Raw genomic sequence first — 20,332 nt, 5'->3', positions numbered from 1 at the left:
TGTAGACCAGGCTGGTCTCGAACTCACAGAGATCCACCTGCCTCTGCCTCCCGAGTGCTGGGATTAAAGGCGTGCGCCACCACCGCCCGGCCAATTCTGATCTCTTTGCCAGGATACTGCTCCTGGGTGTGAGGTTTCCACACCAGTGTCTTAATTTTCCTTCTAGGCTTCCAGGGAGAGCATACTTAAAACAAGGTTTACTCCAAAGTAGGTTTTCTGTATTGATATGTTTTTAGCTTCACTAGAATAAAACTAATGTTTTTGAGATAAAGATAATCTGATTTTATGTGTGCATACCTGTATGCATACCTGTATGTTCATGGACTTGTGTGTACATGTAGATACTTGTGCATATGGAAGCTTAAAGTTGACACCAAGTGTCTTCTTCAGTTGCTTTCTATTTTATTTACTGAGAAAAGGTACCTCACTCGAGCTCCCCAGTTTGGGCTAGTCTTGCTATCCAATTAACCCCATGGATCTAGTGTCTGCCTCTCAAGTGCTAGAAATAAAATTGCCACAGTGCCTGAGTTTACATGGGTCCTGGGGATCCAGATTCTGGGCCTTGGGCTTATTATACATCAAGCATGTAGCATTTTATTATCTGGTGCTACTATATCATAATGTAATAACATTGTATATGTTTTTATCATCTATGTTTTCTGCCAGTGTTTATTTTTTAATCGAAGTTGATCAAAATAAAGAATTGTGGGGCTGGGGAGATGGCTCAGTGGTTGAGAGCATTGCCTGCTCTTCCAAAGGTCCTGAGTTCAATTCCCGGCAACCACATGGTGGCTCACAACCATCTCTAAAGAGGTCTGGTGTCATCTTCTGGCTGCAGACATGCACACAGACAGAATATTGTATACATAATAAAAAAAAAGAACCAAAAGCTACAGAGAAACCCTATCTCAAAAATAAAAAAATTAAAATTAAATTAAAAAAATAAAGAATTGTAACATTGTTACCCTGAAAGTTTAAATAAGGAAAGATAAGAGAAACTTGTAAAATCACTTAACAAGACTTTTCATAAGCAAATAATAATTCAAATTCTGAGTGATAGGGTGAACAAACTTTTCAGGTATATGTGTAGTTCTATAAAATGAAATGGTTTCTTCCTACTTTACAGGGTTGTGTGAATATTGAATAATCAGTGCATATAAAGTGGCGAGATAGTAGCTTCTTGGCATTTTTTTTTTAATCTTTGTGTTTCCACTGCCACGGTTGTATCTAGCACATAGAAGTGTTTAATGTGCTTAACTGCAGGAACAAAGCCAGTAGGTCAGAGGATGCAGGATAAACAGACAAGTACTGTGGTAGAGTGTCATGACCCACATCAGTCAGCATTAGGAATCCCTGAGGCTTCAGAAGAGATACTACTATAGATGAAACTTGAAAGAATAGAACTTGATAAAGACACAGGTGATGTGTGTCAGAGGAAGATCTGTAAATAGATCCTAGTCCCCTAGCAAATATAAAACAAAAATGAGGCTATGAAAATGGCAGGCAAAAATCAGACACAAAGTATCTTTCATCCTATTAAAGAATTTACAGCCGGGCAGTGGTGGCGCACGCCTTTAATCCCAGCACTCGGGAGGCAGAGGCAGGTGGATCTCTGTGAGTTCGAGACCAGCCTGGTCTACAGGGGTTGTTTCCGGGCCGGGTTCCAAGCCCCCGGGGAACCCTTTTTTCGAAAACACCAACAAAAAAACAAAAAAGAATTTACATGTAAGCAGCTGAGAGCCTCATTTAAAAATATAAAGAAAAATTGTATTGATCAGATATTAAGTGTATGCTAAACACTGAAGAAAGAAAAATAATTTGTACTTTTTTTTTTAAGATTTATTTATTTATTATGTACACAGTGTTCAGCCTTCATGTATGCCAGAAGAGGGCACCAGATCTCATTACAGATGGTTATGAGCCACCATGTGGTTGCTGGGAATTGAACTCAGGACCTCCGGAAGAGCAGTCAGTGCTCTTAACCTCTGAGCCATCTCTCCAGCCCCCATAATTTGTACTCTTGAGGAATTTATATATTTTTTTCAAACTACCTTCTCATTTTACATACCAATCCCAGTTTCTACTCCCTTTCCTCTGGAATTTACATTTTTTGACCTTTATTATTTTGTCCCTCCCCCCCAGCTGAGGACTGAACCCAGGGCCTTGTGCTTGCTAGGCAAGCACTCTATGACCGAGCTAAATCCCCAAACCCCAGAATTTACATGAGAGATTAAGTTGGCTTTTAATTATAGTGAAAAACCTTGGATGTTTTGAGAGAAAACATTACAAACATTACTTGAAGTTTTCCAACTTTTTAGGATAAGCTGAAGGGATGGCAAATGCAGGGATATTGAAAAGTTTCTGCACCCCCAATTCTCTCCGCCAATGCAGCAATCCAAATCAGACCAAGTCAAACTGAATTAGAAAAAGCCCAGGTTTAATGGATAAAACACTCCTGGATGGTTTTCCAGCCCACCACCTAACCAAGAGAGGAAACAGGAAAGACCAGAAAACCACATGTCTGTTTACTGGGGGAGAGGGGGACAGTATAGATACCCTGTGGGAGTGGTCTTGCTGGGCAGTGGTGGCTCATGCCTTTAATTCCAGCACTGGGGAGGCAGAGGCAGGCGGATCTCTTGAGTTCAAGGCCAGCCTGGTCTACAAGAGCTAGTTCCAGGCCAGGCTCCAAAACTACAGTGAAGCCGGGCGGTGGTGGCGCACGCCTTTAATCCCAGCACTCAGGAGGCAGAGGCAGGTGGATCTCTGTGAGTTCGAGACCAGCCTGGTCTACAGAGCTAGTTCCAGGACAGGCTCCAAAGCCACAGAGAAACCCTGTCTCAAAAAACAAAAACAAAAAAACAAAACTACAGTGAAACCCTGTCTTGAAACAAAATAAATAAATAAAAATTAAAAACATGTGGAATAAGAATTACAATGAGGAAAATGTTATTTGCTTGACAGAAAAGTGAAGATACAATATCAGAGATTCATAGCAAAGCTAGTAAGGTTTTTTTGGAGACAGTTTTTCTGTGTACCCCTGGAACTTGCTCTGAAGACCAGACTGATTTTAAACTCAGAAATCCTTCTGCCTCTGCCTCCTGAATGCCAGATTTAAAGGCATGTATCACCTGTCTGGCCAAATAGTGGGTTTTTGTGTTTTGAATACAGTGTTTTCTCATTCCTCTCTGCCAACCAGACAAGTGGTGGCAGAAAACTACTTCTTGATTTGTTTCAGGACGTTAAATCAGAGTGCAGCAGAAAATGGCCACTGAACAAACTTCATGGACAAGCCTGTCCACTATTCAAAAAATAGCCCTGGGCCTTGGGATCCCAGCAAGTGCAACAGTCGCCTACATCCTATACCGCCGATATAGGGAAAGCAGAGGTATGTGAACCCGTGTGCTCTTGCAATAATATTTTATTGTTAAATTGAAAGCTGTCCTCACCACACCAATACTGTTAAAATACATTTTCTGTGAGAAGTGTTTGAAAATGTCACTTCATTTGTTCTTGGAAAGCTAATTTATGAAGGGACCTTATGTCATTGACTCTTCCTTTAGCAAACCAACCGTGTGATTTGAAAATATATGTTCATTCTGCTGCTTCTCTCCAGCTGTCGAAAGTAGACACAGCTGGACCTGGAGTACAGATCCCAGAGAAATGTTTCAGACTAATGAATGCCTCAGACAACTCTAGCCTTTATTGCTCTACGAGAATCATGTCTTAGAGTAGCATCCCAAAAACTCACAATTTCTAGAATCTGCCTTTCCCATTTTAGCATCTGAAATAGTATCCTACAGAAAATGCCAAGTGGTCCTTGGAGGGAGGGCAGGTAGAGTGCTGGGGGTTAAACTTGCCCTTTTGTATACACGACACCCTTATCTCAGCTATAAACCCAGCCCCAGCTCTGGTATTCTGGGATCTTCTAATTTCTATTCAGGTTCTATGTATTGCATGTGGTTGAGATCCACATTTTGTCTCTTGGATTTATGTCTCTTATAGCCTGATTCAGGGGAGGGACAGTTGAGCTTTAGTGTATTTAATTCTGATCTGTTGTGGTCTACATAGAAGAGCGATTGACATTTGTTGGAGAAGATGACATTGAGATAGAGATGCGAGTTCCCCAGGAGGCTGTGAAGCTCATCATTGGTCGACAAGGAGCCAATATTAAACAGGTAAGTGTGAGCAGGCATCGATTCTACTGACTCGTTTCCTTCCTCTAACCACATTACACAAAACACCCATGCCACATGTATTTTTAAAAGAAAAACTACAGGAACATTAAACTAACTGCACTGTTTTCCTTCCAAAATTTAGTACTTCTCCTCAGATGGTAGATGATTAAGCTTGAAATAGTATTTGATTGGGGTGGTTCTCAACTTGATAGCATGAATATTTTTATTGGGTAGTTAATGAGCTCCCATTAAATGACAAAGAATTGCTACCTGACTATTCCATCTTTCATCATTGTTTAGCTTAAATGTCCAGAAAGCAAAATCTTTGCTGGGGATGTGAGTATTGGAAAAGTTTACTAGCACTGGGAAGGATCTGGGTTTGCTCCCTAGCAGAAAAAGAATCTTTAATTGCAAATCCAAACAAAGTCAAAGAACATGGGTTGTAACCACAGAGAAATGATTTTAAATTAGCTACTATGTGAATTACCTTTGTCACTGATTTTCTTGTATGAATATAAGTAAATGAGGGCTATTGGTAATTTCTTGATTTAACTGAGGCGTATGACTCTACCTGCTTCCAGGGTTTGATAGAGGTCCTTAGCTAGGACCAAATTGAAGTGTTCTTCCTTCTCTCTGCAGCTGCGGAAGCAAACAGGTGCTCGGATTGATGTGGACACAGAGGATGTAGGTGATGAGCGAGTGCTGCTGATCAGCGGGTTTCCTGTGCAGGTGTGCAAGGCCAAGGCAGCAATCCATCAGATCCTGACAGAGAGCACCCCAGTGTCTGAGCAACTCTCAGTGCCCCAGAGATCTGTGGGCAGAATCATAGGTACAACTGGACAGCTTCCTCTTTATTCTCTGCCTGTCTTTCCCACATTCTCTAGGGTTTTCCTGGCTTCCCCTAGGGAAAACACACCTCATTCAGACTTTACTTTTTTTTCTTCAGAACTGCTGTTTTAAAAATAAGGATGCCTTTCAAATAGGTTTCTGTGAACCAGCAAGATGGCTCAGTGGATAAACTGCTGCCAAGCCTGACTACTTGAGTTCCATCCCAGGCCTCACATGGTGGAGGGAAAGAACCAAGCTGCCTCTGACCTCCACACAGGTGCTATGGCACACCCAGGTCCACACAGACTGCACATGTACACACACAATAAGTAAAGACTTTTTTTAGAATAAAATTTTTTACAGGGATGCTAGAGATGTCCATAGTGTCCTAGAGCTTTGAAGAAGGCAGTAATCCAGAGATTACCTGTCAAGCTTTTCCCTAGATCATTCCTTAGTGCTGGTACTAGAGGAGAGAAGTGTCCTGTTTTCAGCTTAGAGTTCTGACACACTCTGGACCATGAGTCTCACAGTGGAAATGTAAAGTACAGCTGCTGTGTATCTGAAAAGTGGAAATGTCCTGAAGTTAATCCTCCAGATAAAGTGGTTCAAATAGAGTTCTATATTCTTTCCTACAGTAGTCACTTCGGCAGCTCCTTATTTACTATCTTACATTCTATTCAAATTAATTACAAGAACTGATTTCTTTTTGTAACATGTAAAAAAAATAGTGATTTCTCTATAGTGGATATTGGTCAGGACAGCTTTTTCTTCTGTATTAATGTAGGGAGAGGTGGCGAGACTATTCGCGCTATCTGTAAAGCCTCTGGAGCCAAAATCACTTGTGACAAAGAATCGGAGGGAACCTTACTACTTTCAAGACTTATAAAAATCTCAGGAACACAGAAGGAAGTGGCAGCAGCCAAGGCAAGTATACAAGAATGAGGGTGGCCCTTCTGCCCATCCTGTCATTATCTGGCTACACAGAAATGACCCCTCTCATTCCCACAGCATCTGATACTGGAGAAAGTTTCAGAGGATGAAGAGCTTCGGAAAAGAATTGCCCATTCTGCAGAAACCAGAGTCCCACGAAAGCAGCCGATCAGTGTGCGAAGAGAGGTGGCAGAGCCAGGTGGAGCTGGCGAAGCAGCTTTATGGAAGAATACCGACTCTAGCATGGAGCCAGCGGCACCCCTGGAGGCTCCTCTCTGCAAAGGAGGTGGTGATATGGCTGTTACTGGACCAAAAGAAGCTTCCTGGGAAAAACCAAACGATGAAAACTTTCAGTATTCTGATGCCCTGAGCAATCCAGAGACGTCCATGTTTGAAAGTATGTAATGAAGAAAGAGGAGCCTATTAGATTAACCAACCTAAAATAGGAAAATTCTGTTTTTGTGATTTCCATCTCTGTCATACTGCCTTTTGGCTAATATTTTATTTACTTGGAGTAATACCAAACATTAATAATTTTCCAAGTACAGCTAATGAAGAAAAATAAGATAGAAATATGTTGACAAAAACAGATCTAAGTAATAATTACATTTTTATTACAGTTTCTTTACACATTTTGTGTATGAGTGCATGCTTGTATGTATGTTTTCATGCAGGGATGGGGTGGGGGTATTGACGTGAGTACACGCATACATTTGGTCACCATCCTTACCCCTGTGTTTAGTTCCTAGTACTGACTTCAGTTCTGATGAGTACCGCGAAGTATATGTTTCTGCTTCTGAACACCCCAACCACTTCTGGATCCAAATCATTGACTCCTACAGCCTCCAGTTGGATAAACTTATCAGCGAGATGACCCAGCATTACAACAGTACTCTGGTGAGTTGCTGGAGGGAAGGCTAGGCTGGGGCTTACCTTTCTCAATGTCAGATGTTCCTTTCTTTCCGTACTCTTTTAGCTATCACTTGGAAATAACCTCTCCTGACTTTCCATCCCCACGTTTAGCCTGAAGACTTGATTCTACATGTAGGAGACATTGTAGCAGCACATTTAAGTCTAGATGGCTGCTGGTATCGAGCCCAGATTCTTGGTACCTTGGAAAGTGGGAATTTGGACCTCTACTTTGTTGACTTTGGAGATAATGGAGATTCCCCAGTGGAGGCTCTCAGAACTCTCAGGTGAGTACAGAGACCTGTTAGGATCTGAGCTGTTGGCTCACATCTGCCGATAAAAAACTGGGGAGCTATTGGCAGATATCATCAGGGAGATTTAGAAGGAAACGTGTATACCTGGGATTCTAATTTCATTAAAATTAATCTCTAATTTTAGGAGTGACTTTCTAAGCCTTCCGTTTCAAGCAATAGAGTGCAGTCTAGCACGGATTGCCCCCTCAGGTAAACCAGTTATACCACCTATTGACTCTACCTCCAAACAGTAACTTTCATACAACATGTAAGGAATTGCCCATTCCCAAGCTTTCTGAGTTTTGGAGACTCAGGTACCTTTTCCTTATTAGCACTAGAAAGCAAGACAGAAACTTACTTGGCAGTCAGATCCAGACACACCAAATAAGAATATGAGTAGTACATCCCTAGCATACATACTGGGGTAGAATGCATCCCAACTCTTACAGCTCCGAGGCTCACACCCTTGTTTCCCTTGTTTTCCCTTATGATCTTCCAGGTGAGCAGTGGGAAGAGGCAGCGCTAGATGAGTTTGAAAGACTCACTCACTGTGCTGGCTGGAAGCCCCTCGTGGCCAAGCTCTCCAGCGATGCCCAGACTGGAATCTCAACTTGGCCACAAATCTATTTATATGATACCAGCAATGGGAAGGTAAGGGTGAGGTTCATACATTGCTTGCAGTCACTCTGAAACATCTGGCTGACCATCTCACCCCATTGCAAATTTGCTCTCCCTTAACAGAACATTATTGCTTTCTTGTTTTTCTTTTTTAGAAACTTGATATTGGGCTAGAATTAGTTCGTAAAGGATATGCAATAAAACTTCCTGAAGACAAAGAAGAAAACAGAACTGCCCCAGATATGTTGAAGGACATGGTGAGTCAGTATAGTCATTTAAGGTGCTTCCAGGAAAATTGAGTGCTTAGAGGCACAATGAAGGTATCTAGTCATAAACACTTATATCAATTTTATTAAGATTTTAATGATTTTTTTCATGTTTTTTGCCTACATGTTTTATCTTTATACCATATGCATGTAGTACCTGATGAGGAAGCCAGAAGAGAGGGTGTTGGTGTCCCTGGAACTGGACTTAGAGACACTTGTGAGCTGCCATGAGAGACACTTGTGAGCTGCCATGTGCATGCTGGGCACAGAACCTGGGTCATCTGGAAGAACAGCCATTGCTCTTAACCTCTGCCATCTCTATAGCAGTTGTTTTTTAATCTTGTGTTTGTATCTTTATAATGCATACTAAATGTGTGAATGCCCAAAAAGGAAAGAGACATTGGATCTGCTGAAGTAACAGGAAGTTGTGAGCCATCTAATAACGTGGGTGCTGGGAATCTGACTTGGGCCCTCCAGAAAAGTAATATGTGCTCTTAACTGCTGAGTCACCTCTAGCCCCACTTCAACTTAATGAGATGAAGCTTATGCCCTCATGAGAACCTTTAGACTATATTTTCCAGGATGAATGAAAATGCAATCAAAAACATTGTGTCTGGGGCTGGAGAGATGGCTCAGAGGTTAAGAGCATTGCCTGCTCTTCCAAAGATCCTGAGTTCAATTCCCAGCAACCACATGGTGGCTCACAACCATCTGTAATGGGGTCTGGTGCCCTCTTCTGGCCTGCAGGCATACACACAGACAGAATATTGTATACATAATAAATAAATATTTTTTAAAAAAATTGTGTCTCTCTTACCAAACCTGTGATCAGAATGACAGGCTTCTCCCTTTCCAATTGCCAAAGTACTTTCTTTTTCTTTTTCCATAAGGCCACAGAAACAGATGATGAGACCAAAAGTAGCCCAGTAGAGATACCAGATACCCTGACCATCCTCAACGTAACAGGTGCAGTTATACTTTCATATCGCATCTGTGCGAGTCCAGATCAGGGAGGTTACTTGCAGCTTGATTTGGGACTGGTAGAGTACTTGACTGACATGCGCAAAGTCCTGGGTTAGATCTTCAGGACTGCATCAGACCAATTCTAGTATTGGTAAGTGGAGGGAGGAGCAGGGTCAACTCCAGTCCGCACTGCATGCAACCATGTCTAAAAACACATGGCTCTTAGGACATTGAACACCAAGCACCTGTTTTTCTGCTGAGCTTCACTGGCCATGCCTGCTGGAAACGTTTCTCATTTCTCCTCACTAGAAGGCGAAGGCTCTATGTCGTCTGATATCCTTGATGACATAATCTTGTATTAAGTCTGGGCTGCAGCTGTTGGACCAGCCATCTGCTTTTTACTGTAAGTGGTGCTGTAGCAGCAGGAAAGTAATGAGGGGGACACAAGGGCCTTCAATCCCTCCTCCCTATGTTCTCTGTGTTTCTCTGGAACATCTTTGATGCAGCTTAACTTGCTCTCAAAGCCCTTTTTTTTTCTCTGTCTTTGGCAGGATTGGTGCCAGGAGAGGAATCTGTGACAGATCCATGAAGTCCTTTATTTCAAATGGTGTGGCTTGCTCTGGATCAAATGCGTTTTCTGTTCCATTGGACCTACCACAAAGTGATAGATGGAGACAAATAGATTTCTCCTTCGCTCCTGGCTCCTCTCCATCTTTCCGTGTTTGAATGCTGCTGTGAATTCCCAGCCTCATTTCTGACTCACCTTCCCAGGTGACTATAGTAGTAGGAAGTGTTTGGACTCAAGACTGGAGTCGTCGGAAAACAAATGGAAATTGGCATATGTTTAAAAGCCCTGCAGAGAGTACTACCTCTCACTCTCAGTGCTGAGGTGACTGGAGATAGTTCTTTTGAAATAGTCCTTCAGCTATTTCTTTTTGAACTTTAAAATACAGGCAGAAGAAATGGAGAGGGCAGGAAATGCTGTAAATTTCTAGCTTGTTTCTGTGTACAGCCACCTAGAGAAAGGTGTAGTTCTGCTTAAATAATTTGGGTTTGCCAAATAAAGTTCTTTATAAAATTATCTAAAACCATATACTCGTTACAACTTGTATGCCTCTGAGTAAAGTCTCTTCCGAGTAAATCTTGATAGTAATTGCCTGCTGCCTCATACAGAGGCCCATCTTGAAAGATGTATCCTTCCCATACAAACATTCATAATCCTCGCTGTTACTTCACAAGTCACACAAAGCCCACCTGCCCTGGATCAGATCAGGACTCTAGAAACCGGGGGTCTAGGAATAGGTCTTCATTGTAAACTTGCTGAGCCCTGTCTCCTAGTGTCTCTTGTTGCTTCAAATTTTTTGGACCCAAGTAGCAGAAAGACATTAAGGAAGGAGAAGTTTGAGCACGTTTTAGAGTCCTAGAGGAACCTAAACAGGTTCCGACTGGTAGAGCACTGATGTCTGACAGTGGGATTCCTATACAACAGGCTCTGACCCATTCACTTCTGTTTTCCGCAGTGCTGCTTTCCCTGAAGGTCGGAGGTCATGACTTGCAGTTCATATTAAAGCTCATCAAAACCAACTGGCTTTTCTTGCAGAAAACCCAGGTCCAGCTCCCAGCACCCACAAGGTGCCTCACAACCATCCTATAATTCCAGTCCCAGGCGATCTAGTGATCTCTTCTAAACCCTGTGGGCACCAGGCATGCATACTGTATACATGTATACATGTAGACAAAACATTCAGGCACATAAAGAAAAATAAAACAACTGTGGCACACAGACACTCAGCACTTGGAGAACTGAAAGGATCAACGTGAGGTACCACACTATATAGGCCAACCTAGGCTACATGAGACATTGTCTCAAAAAAAAAAAGTATAGCCGGGCGATGGTGGCGCACGCCTGTAATCCCAGCACTCGGGAGGCAGAGGCAGGTGGATCTCTGTGAGTTTGAGACCAGCCTGGTCTACAGAGCTAGTTCCAGGACAGGCTCCAAAGCCACAGAGAAACCCTGTCTCGAAAAAAAAGTATATCCCCTTTCTTGTGCTCATTATATCTTGAAGTGTCCCCTGCCATTTTTGCAGTATATCACAGTACTTGCTGTCTAGAATGTTCTCTTATTATCTGTTGTAATAACTATTCCTTAGGATGTACATACTTTTCTCTGGTTTTCTCTACATCCAAAGAGAGGGAATTAGCATGTCTCTAGTTTGAATTGAAATATATGAAGCATCCTAGCAAGGCTTAGTCTTTCTGAACATTCTAGTTGACTGGTCATTGATCTTGGCAGGTGCTTGGTAAATGGGAACGAAAAAATGGTTGAGGGATAAGGAGAAAGCAAAAGGAGCCCTCCCCTGTCTGACTCAGGTCACTGATCTTTTTAGTCATTAAATATGTCCTACAATGAATATTTCTATCAGGTTCATATTCCATTATAGCATCCCCCCTCTCAAGAAACAGCAAACACTTTGATTGCACTACCCTTTATTTCCTAGGATGGAAGTGTCTCAAATCACATCCTGGGCCCCAGAGTCCCGTGTGTTGAGGTTTCCGGCCTCTCACAGAGATGGTATAAACGTGTTTAGGGAGGCTCACTAGCCAGGCTGGCCAAGGTCCCTTTCAAGGGGATACACCATAAAGATGACATTATCCCAGGGAGGGAGGGCAGGATGATCTGGTCTGACCACCTCAAAGCCCATGTAGCTAAAGGCTCGCAGGAGGGCACCTGTAGAAGAGAAGAGAACAAGATATTAGAACATCCACTGAGGCTCAGCCCATGGAAATAGTGTAGTGCAGGCTTGGGTGTGTTTGGGCATGATAGAGATGCAGGCCTACCCTGCCTTAGTATTCACTTTAACATTTGAGTTAACCTTTCAGATCTCCAGTTTACCCGTTTGTAAGCTGGGAATGAGAACCTTCAAAGATTTAAAATGTGATTATCAAGCACTTAGTGCAATGATGGCATTCTAAGCTCTAAAATGGTGACTATTGTTGCTTGCAATCGGCAGCAAACAGCTTTTTTTTTTGTTTTGTTTTTGGCTTTGTTTTGAGATCTCACCATTTAACCAATCTGACCTTGAATGTGGAATTCTCCTGTCCTAGATTTCCAAATACTAGGATCACAGGCTTGTTCCATCTTGTCTTATACCCAACAGAGTATAAATTCTCTGAAAGATGTGCAGTGATATATTACATCTGCTTAAATATGTTCCTGTCCTACTGTGAAGGCTCGATAAATTTTTTTTCTTTTTTTTTTCTTTTTTTTTTTCTTTTTTTTTTTTTTTTTGTTTTTCGAGACAGGGTTTCTCTGTAGCTTTGGAGCCTGTCCTGGAACTCCCTTTGTAGACCAGGCTGGTCTCGAACTCACAGAGATCCGCCTGCCTCTGCCTCCCGAGTGCTGGGATTACAGGTGTACGCCACCACCGCCCGGCCTCGATACATTTTCTTGACCTCCTTTGTCAGTCTACTGCGTTCCTTAAATGGATTCTGTGTAATTTCTCCAGTGCTCCCAGGCTCGTGCCTGATAGCACCTGCAGGGACTTCTTGTCAGTCCAGTTGTGATGGGACAGAATAGAATGTTGTGTGCTTTAATTTCCTCTGCAATAGAAGTGGGGACAGGGGGTGCTGAAATGCCAGACTCATCCAAAGACGCCTAAACACACCTCTGTCCTTCCGATCATTGTGGAAGTTCACAAACACAGAGTCCACATTGGTCTTCTCCTCCACATACTCCAATGTTGCTGTCAAGCTAGAGGCCAGAAAGAAAGTTAATACTTGGCTAACTTTATCTAGGAAGTCAGCAGGAGAAATACCGGTGAGGATTTCTCTACCTACTGAAACTAGAAAAGGAAAAGTTGCTGAAGGAGTTTGGCTTTTCTCTGAAGCCAAGGGATTCCAATATAGAAGGGGGTCATGAAGGAAAGGACTGCTGAGTAGCAAAATTATTCAACTATTTGAATCCTACTTTAATGTTCCTGAGTCTGAGTCCAGCAACCATCCCTCGACCTAAAATTATTCCTTAAACCCCAAGATCGTATCTGTGTGCTGTGTGTCTGATCCAGCTCCTAAGTCACTGTGACATGATGAACGGTGGAACAGAGTACCCCATCCCTTCCCCACACCCATCCAGTTCCTCACCTTTCTCGGTTGCCTTGATCCAAAGCCTGATGTGGGATATCCAGGAAGAGTCGGTGGTCACACAGAAGGCCGTGCCAGTGAGCAGAGGAATGGGGGGTGAGGCGGAAGTGGAAGTCTAACTGAACTGCGTCTTGGTGAAGCAGGGGCTCAGCTGATAGCACTGTCAGGTTCCCAGCCTGGAAAAGAAATGAGACTGAAGTAGCCATCTGCTCATTGAGTCTCCAAGTCACATCTGGGGTAAACTGGGGTGCTTTTGGAGGATTCCAGGCAGATGAGAGGGGCTGAGAAAGTCAGAATCTTAAGAGATATGAAAATATTCCTCAGTCCTAGGGATAGCCATTCAATACTGAGTTCTACTTGATGTCAAGTGCCTAGGAGAACTTTCTAGTGCTGGGAAGCTCAGGGTGTTGTCTTGCTCATGCTATATCTCCAGCCCCACTTTTATTTACTTACTTTTTTTGTAAGGTTGGGGAATAAGATCTTGCTGAGTCACTGAAGCTAGCCTTGTACTCACTCTGTGTCCTCTGCAGCCCTTTCAAGAAGCTGGGATTTTAGCTTTCACTGCCAGGCCTCTCTCTAAACTATGTCCCAAGACTCACTATAATCTGCTATACATTTATTCCTGCTTCTTTTCCCATCCTGCTCTTGGCTCCCAGCTATAGGAATCCATCTAGAAAGAAGTAGATTTTACAATGTGCTCAGGGGTCTACCTACGTCTAGTTTTCATGGCTATCAGTGTTCCCTCCTCAACAAAGCCTTACAGCGATCAAAGAGCTGGCCTGTCACATCACCGGTGCACTGTACTTACTGAATACAGTTCTTTAAGCTGGCTGTGGTCTTTTTCCTGCTCAGCGCTTCTGCCCACCTGGAGGCCTCCTAAGGACTCAGGAGCACTGGAGGCAGCAATGGGGCCGAAGCGTCAGGTCCTCCTGTTCTTTGTAAGTGATGCTTGTTTGGGAAAGAGAGACCCAAATTAGTTTACCTCAGAGCCTGGGGTGAAGACATAAACTGAGAAGGTAACTTCCTGACTTCAGCTATACAGTACCAGCCTTCCACACTGTCTCCTGGGTCACCTATGGAACATCTTATTTTTCCAGGCCAACCAAATAGAAAAATTGTACAAGTCCATATGTGGCTTCTACCCTGCCTTTTATAAGAATCTCTCGACTTGTTTTCTTTTCCTTATACTGTATGTAAACCACAGTGACAGATGGAAACAAGTACCTTCTGTAACAACAAGGCAGCATCTTCTCCCGGAGGGTGATTCGGTATTTGTAGCAGTAGAGGTAATAGGCATATGGTGACCAGAAGGGATAGAGGTAGTTCCGTGCTTTTCCCCTCTTGATATAAGAAAGGGAGTAGAGAGAGGGGCGGGACCTGTTACAAGGCAGTTTCACTGTTCAGTGCCTCCCTGCGGCAAAGTGAGGGTCAGAGGGTGAGGGGCAGGACTTCAGGCAGCCCTGTCATTGTGACCTGGCAGGCACTATGACATAGACAAGAGGCCGGTGCTTATGTCACCTCAGTTTCAGCCCACCCTGCCCCATCAGCCAGGGCTCGTGTTCAGATGCTGGACACTTGACAGCTGTATAGGTAGTTAAAGAGGCTTTCAAACTTATGTCCTAATTGACACATAACCCTGCCTGAGCCCTGGTTCCCACCACCCTGACCCCGCCTGTGGACCATTTCTAAATTCAGCAACTACAGAGTTGGTGTCTGATGCCACAGTAAGCTTCCAAGACCGTGCTCCCACACTCACCTCATTAGTAGTTGTTCTGAAAGTCTTTCTTTTTCTTATTATCACTCTCCGTAGCACAGAAATACTACAAATTGCAGAATTTTCTCTGTTGTCTTTATAGGTTAGGAATCCCAAATTAAATACCTCTATGGAACTGTAATGCTACATATCCTTTTGTTGGTGGTGGTAGTGGTGGTGGTTTTTTGAGAAGAGTTTCCCTGTGTAACAGCCCTGGCTGTCCTGGAACTGACTTTGTAGACCAGGCTGACCTCGAACTCAGAGATCCACCTGCCTCTGCCTCCCAAGTTCTGGGATTAAAGGCATGTGCCACCACCCAGCAAATGCTTTTTTTTTAATTAATTTATTTATTTATTATGTATACAATATTCTGTCTGTGTGTGCCTGCAGGCCAGAAGAGGGCACCAGACCTCATTACAGATGGTTGTGAGCCACCATGTGGTTGCTGGGAATTGAACTCAGGACCTTTGGAAGAGCAGGCAATGCTCTCAACCTCTGAGCCATCTCTCCAGCGCCCCCAGCAAATGCTTATCCTTAATCCTGGCAATCAAGAGGCAGAGATGGATGGATTGCTCAACATCTGGGATCAGCCTGATTTGCAGTAGCAACATTCTGACTGGACAGAGCTACATAGCAACACCCTGTTTCAAACACACACACACAGAGACACAGCCGATGGAAACTGGTGAAGTTACAGAGTAGATATTAAAATGGTAGAAAGCTCACACCAACATAACTCAGCACTAAGTTACTGTGCCAGAACACAGACTAGGTGCTAATTCAAAACGTCAAGAGGATCAAGCCAGGTGTGCTGGCACACCTTTAGTCTCAGCACTTGGGAAGCAGAAGTGGGCAGGATCTTTTGAGTTCCCAATCACAGCTATGCTCTGAGACCCTATCCAAAAAAAAAAAAAAAAAAAAAAAGATTGGGAGTATGGACTATGCAGCAGGGTTTCAGAACATGTGGTTCAAGTAGGCCCCACTAGAAAGATGATTAGGGGCTGGAGAGGTGGCTCAGCAGTTAAGAATACTCTACTGGCTGCTCTTCCAAAGGACCCAGGTTCAATTCCCAGCACTCATATGGCAGCTTACAACTGTCTGTAACTCCAAGATCTGACACCCTCACACAGACATACATGCAGGCAAAACACCAATGCATATAAAATAAATAAATAAATACTTTTAAAAAAAGATGATTAATCAAAGGTGGATGGAGTTAACATTGTTAAGCAATCAAACATGGTGGGGGCACATCTTTAGTCCCAGAACTCAGGAGGCAGAGGCAGACAGATTACTCAGTGTGTAGGGACACTTGCTGCACATATGTAAGGGCCTGAGTTTGAAAAGCTGGAGCTGGTCACATGCCTAGAACTGCAGTGCTGTGGCCGGGCGATGGTGGCGCACACCTTTAATCCCAGCACTCGGGAGGCAGAGGCAGGCGGATCTCTGTGAGTTCGAGACCAGCCTGGTCTACAGAGCTAGTTCCAGGACAGGCTCCAGAGCCATAGAGAAACCCTGTCTTGAGAGAAAAAAAAAAAAAAAAAAAAAGAACTGCAGTGCTGTGGAGTGGAGATAGAAGATAGCGGGGCTTGCCAACGCCAACCAGCTTCCAGTTCCCTGGGAGACCCTGCTTCCAGGGAATACAGCAGAGCAGGACACCTGAACTCCTCTTTCGGCCTCTTCACACAGAAACAGACTCACAGTCAACCAAATCAATTCAGTATGTGCACAAGTGAGTGAGCGAGCTCTCTCCCTCCCTTTTTCTCTCCTCCTTCCCTCTCTCTCCTCTCTTCTCTCTCCCCCTCCCTCCTCTCACATACATGCATGCACACACACACTAAAAAAAAAGTCCCTTTCCCTTTAATAACCAACTGCTCTTCCTCTTGAACCCATAAAAGAAAGCCCTAAACAGTCACTGGCACTCTTGAGCTGTCTTCTTGCTCAGGACCTAGCTCCTTGTAGTATTGCTAATCTGGGCTTTTACTTTACCTCTGAATAAGGTTTTTGTGCTTTTTTTATTCTTTGAACAAAGTGCAAAAAAAAAAAAAAAAACCTGGAAACACTGGGACTCTAGAGCAACCCCTCCCTAATAACATACTCGGTAACCCCAACCAGAAGGGAAGAGAATGAACCCTCGTCTGTCTCACTGATGCAAATCTCCCTCATACATGCTCCAGTCCCTTTCTGATCTGCCTGTGGCTGTGCATGGTCGCTGTCAGAGAGCCATCACCCTTCGGCCTCCTCCCTTGTTGGGCTGGTGAGGAACAGGTACCTGTGGCAGGAAGGCCTCAGCTGTTTCACCGGGACAGCAAAGGAGAGAAAAAAGTGGGTGTGACGGGCACCGTCCTAGCCAGGCTTGAAACAGGCTCACAGTCAACCAAACCAATTCAGTACGATTTTGAAGCAGAACACAGATATAAAGACATAGACTCTCCTACCTCATTCCAATACTTTTTGTTCCCTAAAGTGAAACCAAAATGTGTTACCACTTGAATTCTATTTATTTATTTATTTCAAATGGTTTCACTATATACTATGTAGCTCTGGCTTGGCTGCCCTGGGACTCACAGAGCTCCTCCTGCTCTGCCTTCCGAGTGTGGGATTAAAGGCGTGTGCCACCACACCTGGTCCACCACTTGGATTGTTTTCAATTATTTGTATGTCTGGGTGTGTGGAAGTCACAGGACAGCTTTTCCAGGAGTCTCTTCTTTCATCTTGCTTTTGAAACAATGTCTCTCGTGTTATTTCTGCCGCCACACTATGAACTTGAGCTTCTGGTCAGTTCTGTCTCTCCCTCTCATCTCAGCATAGGAATGCTGCGGCTGCGATTACGAACAGCCAACTTTCATCTGGCTCTCCTGGGTTTTGTGTGTTGTGGGACTCTAACCTGGGCTGTCAGGGTGGCACAGTGTTTTCCTACTAACTCGCCTTTCCAGCTCTGCCACTTTGATTTTTAAAACCTTTTCTTCTTTCCTTTTGCCTTTTTTTCCTCTCTCTTTTTCCGCTCACCTTTTCTTTGGTCTCATTTCTGTCTGGGTTTCAGAGTGGAACATTATTACAGGAGCTGACCAAGGTGGTGGTGGTGGGGCTTTGATAATTGCTCTCATGGATTGGGGGAGGAGATGGTTCTGCTACTCCTGGATTTCAATAACTGAAAACATAACTTCCTATCTACCTTTAGCTTTTCATAGATAAACGATGTACTTCTCTGCAGAGGTAAGCAGAGAACACAAAGGAAAAAAAACATGCTGTCATGTCAGTGAGGCCATGGCTTGCACGGTTCCAGCCATGACAGCCTCTCCTCCAGCTCTCACTCAAGCAGGAAGCCAGCCTATGTGTCAGCACCTTTCCCAAGAGGCTCTCCAGGAAATAAAAGAAAAGGTAGAATACATGGGGTTTCCTGATGGCCTGTGAGATCAAAAAAGAAAAACCCTGTTCTCAGGACTCAGAGGACCAGAGGTGGATCTGAAATGAAAGCCTCCTCCTAGGTTTCATGGTATGGGAAGGTGCCACGCAAGCTTCCAAAGGAGGGAGGTAACTGATAATTCTACCCACTGTGATGCCTACGAATCATAACGGTGGCCAACGTGTCATACATATGTTGAAGGTAACCAAGAACTCTCTAATCGTACTTAAGGTCTTCTCAACAAGAGGGAAATCACACCTGGTACTGAAACCCAGCCTTCCCAGGGCTAGTGAGGTCGTGGATCTTGGAGAACCTGTATCCTCCTTCTTACTAAATCAGCACAATCGCTAGCTATGTTCTAATTCTACTTTATCCTCACGTCCACAGAGAAGTGTAATTCTTGGTTCTCATCAAGGATCTCTGTAACAGGTAGACATCATTCCAGAAAACCACAGCCATCAAAATGTAAAGCCCAGTTCCAACCGATCCATCTATAACATAACTTCACCTAAAGTTTAAGAAGTGTTGTAGAAGAAGTTCTCAACCTGGGAGGAGCAGGGGGGGGGTCACAACTCCTTCAGAGTCAAATGACCATTTCACAAGGGTCACATATCATATTTCCATAACAATTCATTACAGTAGTAAAGAAATAATTTTATGGTTGGGGGTCACACAATATGAGAACTGTATTAAAGGACCGCAGCATTAGGAGGTTGAGAACTTCTGTTGTAGAAGAGGCAGAAATCATAAGAGTCAAAGGAACAAGAAGTTTGCTATAAAATAGTGTCTCCTAGAAATGTCAGGGAAGCTCCATCCGCGAAGTCTCACTGACAGGACTGCCTGAATAAGACCTGAAGAAGGTTTCTGTGCCCATGAGAAAGGAGAAGGCTCGCAAGGCCTCAGCCCTAGGCGAAGAACAAGAAAGTCTTCCCCGGGGAAGGGCACACCAGTTGTTAGCCAGAACCAAATGGCCAGCTCTGAAAACATACACATACAAGTAACATTATACAGACTGAGCAGGCTACACTTACATATATAAACACACACATATAAATAACAACAAACGAGGGGAAAGAAGCCTTGAATTTGAGAAAGCAAGAGCAAGGAAAGGTACACGGGAGTGGGTCAGAGGGAGGAAGAGAAGGGAGAAACGACACCGTCTCAAAACAATAAGGTGAATGTAACCATTAGCACCAAATGTTATGAAAAAATTAAAAATGCTGCAGGATCCCCGGCGGCAGCAGACAGCAGAAATGCTGAAATGCTGTAGGTCCCCAAATGGTGATAGCGGGCCATGTGGTGGCAGGCAGCGGGCCCTGAGAGCAGCCAGTCCCAGGCAGAGATGGCTGCCTGAGCAGTATCTGGTCCCAGGCGGAGAGACACACGGCGGGTTGGCAGGAGACAGAGACATGAATAGGCACGATATGCAGAGTGAGGTTGAATATTTATTGGGGGGATTATGGAGGGAGAAGGGGAGAAGAGCTGAGAGAGAGAGAGAGAGAGAGAGAGAGAGAGAGAGAGAGAGAGAGAGAGAGGGAGGGAGGGAGGAGAGGGGAGGGGAGAGGAGGGGAGAGGAGAGAAGAGGGGAGAGGGGAGAGAGGGGAGGGGAGAGGATGAAAGAGGGAAGGAGAGGGGAGGGGAGGGGGAAGGGGAGGGAAGGGGAGAAGTGGAAAGAGAGGCAGAAGCGAAGCTGCCTCTCCAAGAGGAAGACTGAAGAGAGCAAGCTCAGGCCAGAAGCTAAAGATCAGTCTGCCTCAGCGGATGGAGGAGGGAGTGGGCGTGGCTTGTCTCTTAAAGAAACAACACAATCATTACAGTAATAAAAAATATGTGTCGAAAAACAAAGCAAACAACAAAATGGCGTTATTGACTGAAATGGAAAGTCTGCCTGTAGGGTAGCTTGGGAAGAAAAGGGTATAAACTGCTTAACTTTAAAATGTCTGTTTGAGCCGGGCGATGGTGACACACACCTTTAATCCTAGCACTCAGGAGGCAGAGGCAGGCGGATCTCTGAGAGTTTGAGACCAGCCTGGTCTACAAGAGCTAGTTC

The 20,332-nt window shown here is 44.1% G+C and overlaps 2 protein-coding genes across 2 annotated transcripts in view; one reads left to right on the top strand and one right to left on the bottom strand.

Moving 5' to 3' along the window:
• Window positions 1-10,055, top strand: part of Tdrkh (tudor and KH domain containing) — an 11,782-nt gene extending 1,727 nt beyond the window's left edge. The window contains exons 2-14 of the mRNA XM_013349839.2: window positions 3,236-3,385; window positions 4,069-4,175; window positions 4,815-5,004; window positions 5,788-5,927; window positions 6,012-6,330; window positions 6,676-6,830; window positions 6,957-7,129; window positions 7,281-7,345; window positions 7,635-7,786; window positions 7,909-8,010; window positions 8,910-8,985; window positions 9,292-9,385; window positions 9,534-10,055. Coding sequence (XP_013205293.2) covers window positions 3,262-3,385; window positions 4,069-4,175; window positions 4,815-5,004; window positions 5,788-5,927; window positions 6,012-6,330; window positions 6,676-6,830; window positions 6,957-7,129; window positions 7,281-7,345; window positions 7,635-7,786; window positions 7,909-8,010; window positions 8,910-8,985; window positions 9,292-9,344 — 1,656 coding nt within the window. The 5' untranslated portion in view covers window positions 3,236-3,261 and the 3' untranslated portion in view covers window positions 9,345-9,385; window positions 9,534-10,055. The remainder of the gene's footprint in view (window positions 1-3,235; window positions 3,386-4,068; window positions 4,176-4,814; window positions 5,005-5,787; window positions 5,928-6,011; window positions 6,331-6,675; window positions 6,831-6,956; window positions 7,130-7,280; window positions 7,346-7,634; window positions 7,787-7,908; window positions 8,011-8,909; window positions 8,986-9,291; window positions 9,386-9,533) is intronic.
• A 1,398-nt stretch (window positions 10,056-11,453) lies between these two features.
• On the bottom strand, window positions 11,454-14,580 carry Oaz3 (ornithine decarboxylase antizyme 3). The gene is given in 5 exon segments (NM_001290499.1): window positions 11,454-11,711; window positions 12,649-12,734; window positions 13,124-13,299; window positions 13,932-14,071; window positions 14,348-14,580. Coding segments are annotated over 5 exon segments (699 nt in total). The 5' UTR covers window positions 14,515-14,580; the 3' UTR covers window positions 11,454-11,580.
• Between the last annotated feature and the right edge of the window lie 5,752 nt (window positions 14,581-20,332).

This window comes from Microtus ochrogaster, chromosome 21, assembly GCF_000317375.1.
Source record: "Microtus ochrogaster isolate Prairie Vole_2 chromosome 21, MicOch1.0, whole genome shotgun sequence".
Classification (NCBI taxonomy): domain Eukaryota; kingdom Metazoa; phylum Chordata; class Mammalia; order Rodentia; family Cricetidae; genus Microtus; species Microtus ochrogaster.
This window is presented reverse-complemented; position numbering and strand designations above follow the sequence as displayed.